Below are 12,072 nucleotides of genomic sequence, written 5' to 3'. Positions count from 1 at the left end.
CAATGGGAGCGCATCTCCCAGAAGCTGCCCACCATTTGCTCTGATGTGCTGTCCCGTGCTCCTTTTCAGCTCTCCCAGGGGTCTCCAGAGCCGATTGAGCCAAACTTTTTTACATCCGATTACCACTTACTGCATCATTCCCTGGCCGCAAACAACTGGTCCCAAAGTGACCCCACAGGTAAGAGGGGTCTGGCTTCCACAAAAGGCAACAGCAGAGAGAACCATTTTGTGCCTACGGCCTAAAACACCACACATACACAGACAGTAGGGAAATGGTCTTCTCTGACACTGCGGTTGGGGGTAAAATGACACAGTGCATAAAGATTCCAAGAGAGCCTGCCCTAGCACAGGCAATGTCTTCCTTACATTATAATTGACCTTTTAAACAAACAGTAGGATCTCTGTGTGTGAACTGTATTTTCCTTTTATTTTTTATTTTTTGGTTGCCTCGTGAAGTCAAATGTCTAAGAGCATTTAGGAAGGTAAAAGGCAGAAATGGAAGACTTAAGTATTCAAAATGGAGGCAGCTTGAGACATACCCAAAGAATCCACATTAGGCAACCAGAATTTGTTTTTTTTTTTCATTTTAGAATAATTCCACATAGGGATGCTGGGTTGTGTGAGGGAACAGACACAGAGTCTGGAAACTTGGACTTCAGATTCAGATCTCAGCTCAGTCATTTAGTCATTTAGATCATAGACTGACATTCAGTGTCTCCTGTAAAATGGGAGTAAATATACAAATCAGACGATAAACACGATAAACATTGTATAGTATTTGTGTAGTCAATGTGACATAACGAGAGCCAGGCCTTTGGAGGGACTCAGCAGGACCTTGTGATGTTTGAACCCTGGGAAGCAGCATCCCAATTCTTCCAAGATTTCAGAATTCCCCATCAGCTGCAGTGATGGTCCTAGACACAGTACCCAGAAGCGAGACTTTCACAGTTAGATCAATATTTCATAGCTTGCAGAAGTGTTGCCTAAGAAATCATTTTTTGCTTGTTGTCAAACTTTGTGAATGTGTATTCCCGTGATAAATCAAATCCCAGATGGGTGCAGTGTCATTTAAATAGAAACCTGAGAAATTCCCAAGCTCAAGATAACAAAATACCTGAAGTCATTTGCTTTTAGCAGCTGCTCCCAGGTTGGGCCCGTTTTGCCTGCTGGTCCAACTTCTCATCAACACAACTGAGCTGAAGCGAACTCTGGTTGTAGTTTCTCAAAAGCCCAAGACTGGAACTAACTGTTCCTAGGTCTGCCTGACCCCAGAGCTGAGGCTCAGCCCCTTTCACAGGAGACTTAGCAAAACCTGAACCGGTTGGCACCATGGGCAGGACCTTTAAACAAGACTTTAAAATGAGCCAGGACTCTGCCTTTATGTCTTCCTTCAACTCAACCAAGCTAATAACTCCTTCTCTTGCCTGTCTCCAATGGGGCCTCCTGATAGGTCAATGCAGCCTGACTAGGGGGAACTGACTATTGGTTTTGGCATTTCTCCCAGTGGGTTAAAGTGCTCTGTATCTGGAATCACCGTTACCTTACTTGGTTGGTTTACAGAAGTCTTATTCCTATGTCTTTGTTTATTGCTTTGTAATGGCCTCACCCAGAGCAGCCAACCATAGAAGAAAAACAAGGCCAAGACATTTTGGAATTTATTTTTAATTAAATTTATTTTAATGTGAGCGTGCCCATGCACCCATGTAGGTCAAAGGACAGCATTTGGGAGTTCAGGGAGGGGTCAAACTAGGTCATCAGGCTTGAGAGGCAAGTACATTTTCCTGCTTTGGAATTTGCCTTTGAGTCTTTTTAGGTAAGAAGCTGACTCTATTTTCTGCTGTTTAAGTATTAATTGCCAGTAATGTGTAATGAAGACGGTATGAACCAAAGGTTGACTTTCTGTAACTGCTATGTTTCAGGTCCGCCCAGCAGCCTGGAGCTGGAAGAGGGATTCACATACGAGCAGATGCAGGTAAGTATTTCTGCAGCCCAGGTGCTTTCACCTCTGTTGCTTTTAATTCCATATTAACCGGACTGTCCGTCAATTCCAGACTGTGATTGAAGAAGTCCTGGAAGAAAGTGGCTATTACAACTTCACAACTAACAGGTGAGAGTCAGGTGAAGGATGAAGGGAGATGGACATTCACTCTGCTTTATCCATCCTGGATTCTGGAAAGCTTTATTTCTACAAATTGATTTAAGATGCTTTTATATTTGCTCTGAGTAGATATGGACATCGGGAGAATGTGCCTTTGCCAAGCTTCTGTGCAGACCTCATTCCTGTTTTCCTACAATGAAGTGAAAGGTTGCTGCCTTCTACCCACTGACTGCTTATTAGGCTATGAGCACAAGTCAATGGGAAACATTTCTGGGTTGATTGGTTCCTTGAGTTAAATATTTGCTTGGGCCATTCTAGAAGAGCAGGAAGCTCAGGTATCCATTGTCCTCATAGCCAAGCACATCATATTTTAGGTGACTTTAAGAGAAACTATTTGAAAAACTATTTTAAAAACCATTTTTTTGAGGCAGGTATCTCTGTAACTTTGGAGCTTGTCCTGGAATTAGCTCTTGTAGACCAGGCTGGCCTCGAACTCACAGAGATCAGCCTACCTCTGCTTCCTGAGTTCTGGGATTAAAGGTGTGCACCACTACCACCTGGAATAACTATTTAATAAATTTAAATCTAGTTTAGAATTCTTGTAGTTTTACTGTCAGGCGAAGAGATACTGCAGTAATTTGAATGTATTTAGTTTATTTGATAGGTGGTTCTAGAAAACACTGACAAAGACGATGAAGTTGTAAGACTTCATTGTTAAGCAAGTTTCCATATTGGGTGTCTGAATCTTGGGTCGTGGCACCACACCCTGAGAAGCTTTGTGGACAGTGTGTCTCGAGTTCTCCTTCTCAACGGGAGGGAGCGGGAGTAGTCACCTTCCAGCTTTCGTCAGTCACTGCTGGTGGCCTTCCTCAGGAAGTGCTCATTCCTGCTGTTTCTAGCCTTTCCTGAGCGAACACCAGAGGATCCAATGGAAAAGAAATCAGGTCCTGGCATTTGGGGATTGGCCAGCACTGTGGAGTACTGTACATGACGAACTGCGGCCTTTGGTAACAGCAGTTGACTGAGGTGTCCCTCTATGTTCCCGAGCACCATTGTGTCAAAGCATCCACATCCAGAACATACCCCAGATGCTCTGCCCCCACCCCCCAGGCTTCTCCTAGGGAAAGAACAGTTCTCTCTGCAGCCAGGAAAGCTACTTTGTGATGGCTTTCTAAGTTGTTCCGGAAGTGTCCCTTAAGGACAGTGAGAAGTAGCCCTGAAAGCAAGGACTCAAGACTATCTTGCTAAGGTCATCTTTTAGCCCGCTTCAGTCCCCTCTGATTTCTTCTGCTCCCATTTCAGTGAGCCTTTCTTCTGAATCACACACGAGATTGTTCAACCACTTGCTCTTTTGACTTGATAACATATTTCTAAAATCTGACATTTGCAAATTTAGAGGCTTGTGATGGGGGACCACAGAGCTAAAATTAGTACTCCAGATTTTGCAAGGATACATTGTTGATAGAAATCAGGGTCCTTACAGGTGTCCTTTGATACATTGTGGATAGAAATCACAGTCCTTACAGGTGCCCTTTGATACACTGGGGTCCTTACAGGTGCCCTCTGATACATTGTGTATAGAAAGCACACTCCTTACAGGTGCCCTTTGATACATTGTGTTTAGAAATCACAGTCCTTACAGGTGATCTCCTCCCACCAATCCAGAAGATGTTTGCATTTCACTGAAGTGCTGAGCATACAAGGCTTCTGTGGGTAGTATGTATGTCTCTGTTCAGCATCTTATTATTTCAGGTGTCCTTGCTTGAAGTAGTGGGCCTGAGGCTGGCATTCTGAAACTGCTGTCATTTTGTGTGTATTTTCTTAGAGATTCTGGAGCAAGGGAAATGAATAGCTTCATGTTCTTGTAGAAAATGGAACTGTGTATCAATGAAAAATTAAGTATGCGAGTTTCCAGAGACTCGTGATTGGCTTTATTGGGTTATTTAATGGTACCTTCCATTTCCATCGGTGCCTAGGTGAGAATGGTAGACCTATACTAGATTACAGCTTAATGGTTCAGAGATTGGCCAGGAGAACTGTGTGTAAGTAAGGGAGAGTCTTCAATTCTAAGTGTGGGGAAGAGACAGCTCAGTGGGAGAGGGCTTGCCTGCAGGTATGAGAATTCTCCAAAACTCAAGTTAAAAATAAATAAATAAAACAGGCATGGGGGCTAGAGAGATGGCTCAGTGATTAGAGTATTGACTGCTCTTCCAGAAAATTTGGGTTCAATTCCCAGTACCCAGACGGTGACTCCCAGCTGTCTGTAACTCTAGTTCCAGGGGATCTGACACCCTCCTCTGGCCTCGGAGAACACCAGGCAAGCAAGTAGTGAACAGACATACATGTAGCCATAACACTACACATATAAAATACTCTGTTTTATAAAATTTAGAGATAAAGGAAAACAGGGGTGGTAGTTCATACTTGTAATCCAAGTGCTGACTTGTCCCTTAGGCTCACTGGCCACTCAACGAGTTCCAAGCCAATGAGACCCTGATTCAGAAGTTAAGGGATATGGTGTCCTGGGGAAAACAGTTACGGTGGACCTCTGGCTTCTCTTGATCTCTCTCATACCTTCACACAGAGAGACACACACACAAGTGAGAGATTATTGAAATAATAGTTATTACATAATTCTCTACAATTGGCAGGAAACCGAGATCATTTAGATTTATGACATTTTTGAGAGTGTTTGTGTGTGTGAGAGAGAAAGTGGGGATGTTTGCGAAAGGTTAGAGGATGACTTTCAGGGGTCAGTTCTCTCCCTTGACCATGTGAGTCTCAGGGCTTGAACTCAGATCGTCAGGCTTGTCAGCAAGCATAGTTCTCTCTGAGCCAGCTCACCGACCCCTGTGAACATTTTACAGTATTTTGTCATAATAATGATAGTGGAATGTGTTGAGAGATATATATAGAAACTGAAAAGCAATGCACATTGAATCCATTTGCATTGCTTTGCTTGTTCAGACTGATGAACATTTGATACAGGTAGGTGAACACAGATGTTCATGGGTATCTTAGGGTTTCTATTACTGTGAAGAGATGCTATGACCACTCTATAAAGGAAAATGCAACTTTACAAAGGAAAACATTTAATTAGATGGTTTACAGTTTCAGAGAGTTTAGTCCGTTAATGAAACAGAAGAACATGGTGACGTGCAGGCAGGCATGGTGCTGGAGATGGAGCTGAGAGCAGAGAAGGAGCTTATATCTTGATCTCCAGGCAACAGGAAATGAATTGAAGTAGGCATAGCTTGAGCATAGGAGACCTCAAAGCCCGCCCCCACAGTGACACACTTCCCCCAACAAGGCCACACCTCTTCCAACAAAGCCACACCTTTTAATAGTGCCACTCTCTGTGAACTTTTGGGGCCAAGTACATTCAAACTACCACAGTGTGATACAGACATTCATGTGATGCATGTAAATGAGCATAGATGTTCATGTGATACTGGTGAAAGAATGGAGAAGTTCATGTGGTATAAGCTACCACATGGTATTGATTTTCCCCCATGAAGAAACACAGGTTTTCGTTGTACTCATCAGCCGAGAAGAATCCTATCACCAAGTTTCAGCAAAAGGTCAGTGCTCTCTAAAACTTCCTATTGTATGAATGACTTTCTATGAATTGTGGTTTACTTATTATGCCTGTTTGTTCAAGCCAGAGCTACTGAAATTTGTCAGTTGGTCAGAAATGTTGATTCTATGGCTTCTCTTTCCATTTCTAGACCTTCTAGATCTCACTCTTATCCATGGGGGACCACCAAGAATTACCCAACCAAAAGATAAGAGCACTTCCCTGGAGCAGATGGAGTTTCCCAGTCAAGTTCAAGTCCTAGGCTTCAGCTAAGACTGCAAGATGCCCGGGACTGGCTGCTGCTAGGATGGCATAGGAAAGACCAAGTCACAGTACTGCAGGACTTGCTCCTATTCTCCGACAGGGGTGTGTGGTAGCCACAGTGCTGTGTCTCTGTCCCCTGTGTGATTGCATACACAATGGCAGGCTAGCAGAGCGCTTCTGGGAGAAAACGCTACAGAAGGGCTCCCCGGGGAGGGTTGGGAGTAGCGCAGAACTTTGCTCATGGTTAATCATAAAAACAACTTATATTTTTTCAAAGGAACATTTTATACTCACAATCACTAAAAACTATGCTTAAAAGTATGTAGCCTTTCATGTACACAAAATAGTTTTAGATAAAAAACATTACATGACTCTGTGCAAAATATTACGTATTCCATCGTGTTCCCCATTGTTAACGTTACGAGACATTCAGAATATGCTAGTTTGTAAATGAAATGGTTGATTGGTTCTCTCTGATCCACTTGGATGCTAGAGGTTCTGAGATGTGACGCAGTGCAGACAGTATTTGTAACCTTGCACACATCTGGGCATGGCTATCATTGTAACTTTGCACACATCTGGGAGCAGCTGTCATACTCTGATTGCAGCTAGGCTAGGAGAATCTACTGGTGTGTAGTGTGTGGGGGGGCACATATGTTCAGGGAAGGAGGGAGGTCTGATGAGTTGACACTTTGCTGCTGATCAAGCATGCAATGTTTCTGGAACACTGAAGAAGCCATAGACCACGGACGATATGACGACCCTTTTTAGACCTTACCAAATTACCTGTGTGTAAGATGGACATTTATTGTTTGGGAATTCCCCCCAAAGTTATAAAATAAAATAGAAATTCCTTCTTTATCCATTGAGATGGTCCAAGGAAAGAGGAATCTGAATGCCAAATAGCTTCCCGCCTCTAATGAGAGAGGTTTTGCTAGGCCACTGGGTTCAAATCCTTCCTCTTAAACTGGCTTCTGATAACTCTACTCTAGCACCAGCCCAGACTGTACATGGTCCCACTTCAGAAGCAATTCATTGCATGCAATTAGCAAGCTGGAAGATGAAATTACACTTTTAACTTCCCATTGATTTCTGTTATCTAAAATTGATGTGTTTTAGCATGATTGAATGGTACAATATATTGGCAGTCATTGAGACACACTATAACATTTTTGAATAGTATACAAATCGCCTAATATGAATTCATTCTAGTTTTTAGAATTAGCATGTTTTACATTTAAATTAATCCCAATTCCCTTTGGTCATAGACTAACTAATGTCTTTCAGGGTTACTAATGAATGTTTTCTTTCTTTAAGCAAAGAGAACAATTAAAAACAGTGTCATTTTAAATATTAAATACAGTGATGAAAAATTTCAGTTTTAGCTCTCAAAGCAGATCTGTCCATAAATGGACTTCACATACAGAATCTAAATGCTGTGATTGATTCTCTGAAACAAAGTTTTCTTGTGTCTGCACAGTCATTCTGAAGATCTCCCGATGTGTGTCAGGAGGCCTAGAGGGGGTGTGGTCTTGAGACGCCCTGCATATAATGTACTAAGCTGTGAAGCGAATGTCTAAATAGTCAAATTCTTTCTCAAATAGTCATAGATAGTAAATAAAAATAATAGCACCCATTGCCTTGGTAAAGGAAGAAACGTTTAATTGAGGTATTTTTTCAATGAGTACAGTCTACTGATGGAAAAGGAAAAGATACAATTGATAGTAAATAAAAATAATAGCACTCATTGCCTTGGTAAAGGAAGAAACGTTTAATTGAGGTATTTTTTCAATGAGTACAGTCTACTGATGGAAAAGGAAAAGGTACAGTTTCTCCGTATCTCTTTTAGGTCATAGGAATGGCCTTTACCGCAGAACAAGCTGATAAGATTAGCAAAAAGAAGCCAGCAGTACTCCTGTCCCAGTGTTCAGGTCCAACCGGGCAGTAGCGGGGTGGTCTTGCTAAGGTGCAGGCTGTGTGTGCTCCCCTCGAGTTCAATGATCCTTATCCTCCATGTGTAAGAAGTCCTGGAATGAAGCCTCTCTCCAGTAGTGAAGCCGGCCTTTCCAAAGCACTCTCTGTGACCTTCAGACAAGAACAAGAACCGTCGTTTTGTCTTGATCAGCTGAAGCGTCCTTAGGGCAAAGACTTGGCTACTTGATATTAACACGCCTCACAATCTCTTCTTGATTGCATTTCCATCTTTTCTTTTTGCCTTGTATAATTTTTAACGATTTGTTGTACAATGAAATCCTGTGAATTGTTGAGTCCATATCATTCCCAGTGACCGAATATGGTATGGGGTAGAATCTGAATTAATCTCTTCACAGAACTGTCGATGCACACATGCTCCGACTCATTATGCTTTGACCAGCAGCTTTTTCTGCTTATCTTGAAACCACCATGCACTCTTGAAAAGGAAAAGGTCCTGTTCTCAGGAAACCGGCAGCAGCAAGATTTTGTCTTTGTCTTGGGGAAGACGTGCAGTCCCTAAGGGAGGAACACCTCAGGAGTAGAGAGGGACAGACAGACAGCTGGGAGAGGCATTTCAGAAAACACACAAATACGAGTCCACTGGAGGTAGGGCTTTGTTACGAAACTTATATAAGTTAAGGTCTTCCTACATAAGTGCCACCTGGAGCTCATTAAATGCAATGAATTTTGACACTCAGGGACAAATAGGGAGCTGGATGATAATGCTCAATTCCATGATATCACCACTTATTTTAAACTTAATTTTAAGATTTGTAAAGGCAATAATAGTGACTAGTCAATTCTATCAGTATTAATATGCATAGACCATACATACACACACCCTTTATTGTCTTTCTTCCTTTCTGAAATTACATAAAATGAACATGCTAGATTCCTTCAGAAATACCCACATTTTCTGTCCTTCTACAGGCAGAAAAAAATTGTTTTTAAGCAGCTTTGACTATTCACCTCTTGCTATTTGAAAATGTTGGTTTTTGTGAGTACCCATGTCACCTGCTGGGCAGGGCAAGGCCACCTGGGTGGGACAGCTTCTTAGCACCCAGAGCTTGCAGCAGTGTGTGCAAGCTGGAGGCTCTTACACTCTGACCTTAACCCCGTGTGAGATTCTGTCTGAGCATCAAATCTTTATGTTCAGGGCCTGGAGGTGATATATATGCATTTGTTGTCTTATGGATTGTCTTAATGCTCCTTTGGTTCAGAGTGACAGCTTTGGATAAACTGTTTTTCAAATTAACATGTGCTGCTTGTCACTGTTGGATGTTGTTGTCCACAAGGACAGTAAGTCGCGTGTGTCTCAAGGAAGCAACTTCATGGTGAAGAGACTCATGTTAAGGTGCCGGCTGTAAATATAACATGCAAGTTACATGTCTCCATGCCTGTTTGTATGCCACTGGTGTAACTTTGAGGCTTGTAAGAGGGACAGGAAAGATTTCACAGCTTTGACGAGGTGACAGATGGATACTGACAATGCATGCATCCTTTGGGTTTTTGGACAGCAGTCATTTGCAAGAGTGAGGATGGTACACCCTGCAGTCCCCGCAGCCTCTTCACGTGGGGAGATGGATGCTGGACTTGGCATCTGGGCAGTGTTCGGCTACGATCTTGAGATGGTTACGTTTGGTCCATGGTGCAGAAGTGGCTCGCCTTAGCTGAAAGCGGGCAGTTGTTTTTCTGAAAGCCTGACACTCCCCTTTCTTCTCATCATTATCCCATGAAGCCAGCTCTGCTCTGTATTTGGTTCCTGTGGCCAGAACTCAGAAAACTCAGTTTAGCTGCTCTATGAACCATTGAAGGCAGCTTCCCTGTTTCCCCTATGTTATGGAAAGTCATACCTTGCTGTCATTTTGATGATTGGCAGGCAAGATAGCTGCTTGGAATCGATATGGTGAGGTCACTAGTGAATAGTACTAAGTATTGGGAAAAGGTCAAGACAGAACTGTCCCACAAAACAGGGGCGTTTATACCAGAAATAATAACCCAAAGAAGGCAATGCCTATGGACCTGTCACTGTTTAAGCATTCAGTGGAGGCCCCCATGGAATATCTCATCCTGCCACTTATCTCTACACTGCAAGAGCCACTGGGTGCATGGTTCTAAGAAAGGCTAGGAGACATGTGTGTTTTAGCTAAATTCCCTGTCAGGCTCACCTCCCACTTTAATGGATCTGAGCAGGAGCCCCACCTTTAGGGGAGCCTCATGTGACACACAATGTTTGTGAGAACCCAGAAGTCCCCCCTTACAACGATGACAGATCACCCAAGGAAGTCAGTCAGTTCCCAGTAGTTGGAGGGCACAGCGTTTCCAGAGTAGGGCATCACTCAGAAGGGTCTCACTGCGGAGCAGTTGTCAGAGTGAAGCCTCGAGGTAGGTCCAGAGGCCCAGGTGATCCCTGCTGCTGGGTCTCCTGGGTTAGCAGCTATGCATGGTCACAGCATGCTGGCCTCCCAGACATCAGCAGAGCCCCCCCCTTAAAGTCCTGTGACATGCTGGTGGCTCTTCAGAGCAGGTCCCTGTGAGGCATAGAGGCATTGCTCTCCATGTAGGTTTGCTGCTGCTGCCGCCGCTGCTGTTTTTTAGTACGGGGACTGAACCCAGAGCCTGGCATGTACTAAGCAAACACTTTGTTACTGAGCAAGAAGCAAACCCCAAAGCAGCATTTTTTTATCTGTCTGTGAGTGAACATGGCTGTGCCCCGGGGCCCAGTTTTCTTCCCCTTCTTCCAACACACGCTCATTTAATCCAACGATGAAAATTTTACAAAACAATTTGTGAAGCATTTGAATGGGTCACTGCAGACACCCATGTGTGAACAAGGATGCTCCGTCAGGTCGGGCAAGAGACACTGCAGGAATTTTCCCTGTTTGTCGGCAGCTGCTTGATGGCTAGCTATGGAAAAGATCCCGCCAGTTTAATCTTCCAGATTGGGAAACCGAAATCCATAGAAGAAAAATCTTTTCAGTATTTTGCTTGCTGACATTTAGTGGCTAAAATCTGAGTCGTTAAGACCTCCCAAACTCTGTTGCTCCCAGTGGTGATCCAGCAAAGACTGAAGAATGGTGCTATCCACCCTGAGGGGGTGAAGCCTCTGCTCCCCTGCAGCACAGAGCTGTTCCCTGGAATGGCCCTGTACCCAAGACAAAGGTTTGTGCCTGCAGCAGGCACGAACCTTCCCAGTGTACCTCATTCTCCTCGGTCTCTGGCACAGGATCTTGTTTTGGTCTACCACCTTCCATCCAGGTCACCCCAGCCTTGCAAGCCCTCAGCATCCTTCTTTCCACCTGAGGAACAGAATATGACCCTCCTGAAGGGAGCCTGCATTTTAGGGGGATGCGGGCAGCTCCACTGTTATGGAAAGGCAGCCAGCGAGCATGCCTCTTGGCTGTCCCCCAAAGCTCTCTGCAAACACTGTGAGTCTCTAATGCAACCACAGAGCCATAGGCTGAAAAAAGGGAAAGAAAAGCTTCCATAAGAGTCACATGAAGGATGAAAGCAAATGCTAATTTTTTTGCTCTTGTGTAAATGTGCTTTGTAAAAGGCTAAAGAAAATAAAAATGTATTTTCAAGTTATTGGAAAATAATTTTGCTTTTGTCGGTGTAAGTGCCATTTCTTTTTTGGTTAACTTCATCATTCTTTTTTTTTTTTTTTTAAGTCTCCCACTTCCTCCCTCTCCTCATCCTCCTCCCCCACTTTTCTTTCTGAGACCATCTCACTAGTTAGCTCCAGCTGGCCTGGATCTTACAGTGCATTCCAGATTGACCTCAAACTGCCGACCTCAGCCTTCCCGCTGATGGGATTACAGATGTGCATTACCACAGTCAATTCTGTGGGAGCTGCCATGTATATCTGTAAACTGTGTGGATTCCCGCAGTAACTAACCCACTGATACAAATGTTGCATAAAGGCTGGCAGGTAAGCTGGCGCTTGTTGCCAGCCTGGACCCTAGGGGATGCAGGGTGGAGGGACCCGCATTTCTCCCATTCCTTCCCCTCTGGATGTCTCCAGCAGTGTCTCTCCAGCAAACAGACGTATTGATGACAACATCAAGGACCAAAGAGAGAATTCAGGACCTTTTTGTCAAGCTGCAGAGTATGTCATGCTCTCCCCATTTCCCCTGGGCCAAACAAGTCTCACGATCAA

The 12,072-nt window shown here is 43.8% G+C and overlaps 1 protein-coding gene across 1 annotated transcript in view; it reads left to right on the top strand.

Moving 5' to 3' along the window:
• Positions 1–11,501, top strand: part of Nek10 (NIMA related kinase 10) — a 171,524-nt gene extending 160,023 nt beyond the window's left edge. The window contains 4 exon segments of the mRNA XM_048421327.3: positions 70–178; positions 1,920–1,972; positions 2,052–2,107; positions 5,827–11,501. Of these exon segments, the coding sequence (XP_048277284.3) occupies positions 70–178; positions 1,920–1,972; positions 2,052–2,107; positions 5,827–5,887 (279 nt within the window). The 3' untranslated portion in view covers positions 5,888–11,501.
• Positions 11,502–12,072: the final 571 nt, after the last annotated feature.

The sequence above is a fragment of the Myodes glareolus genome, chromosome 5, assembly GCF_982192425.1.
Source record: "Myodes glareolus chromosome 5, mMyoGla1.1, whole genome shotgun sequence".
Lineage (NCBI taxonomy): Eukaryota > Metazoa > Chordata > Mammalia > Rodentia > Cricetidae > Myodes > Myodes glareolus.
The sequence above is the reverse complement of the archived record's forward strand: the minus strand, read 5'-3'. Positions and strand labels throughout refer to the sequence as shown.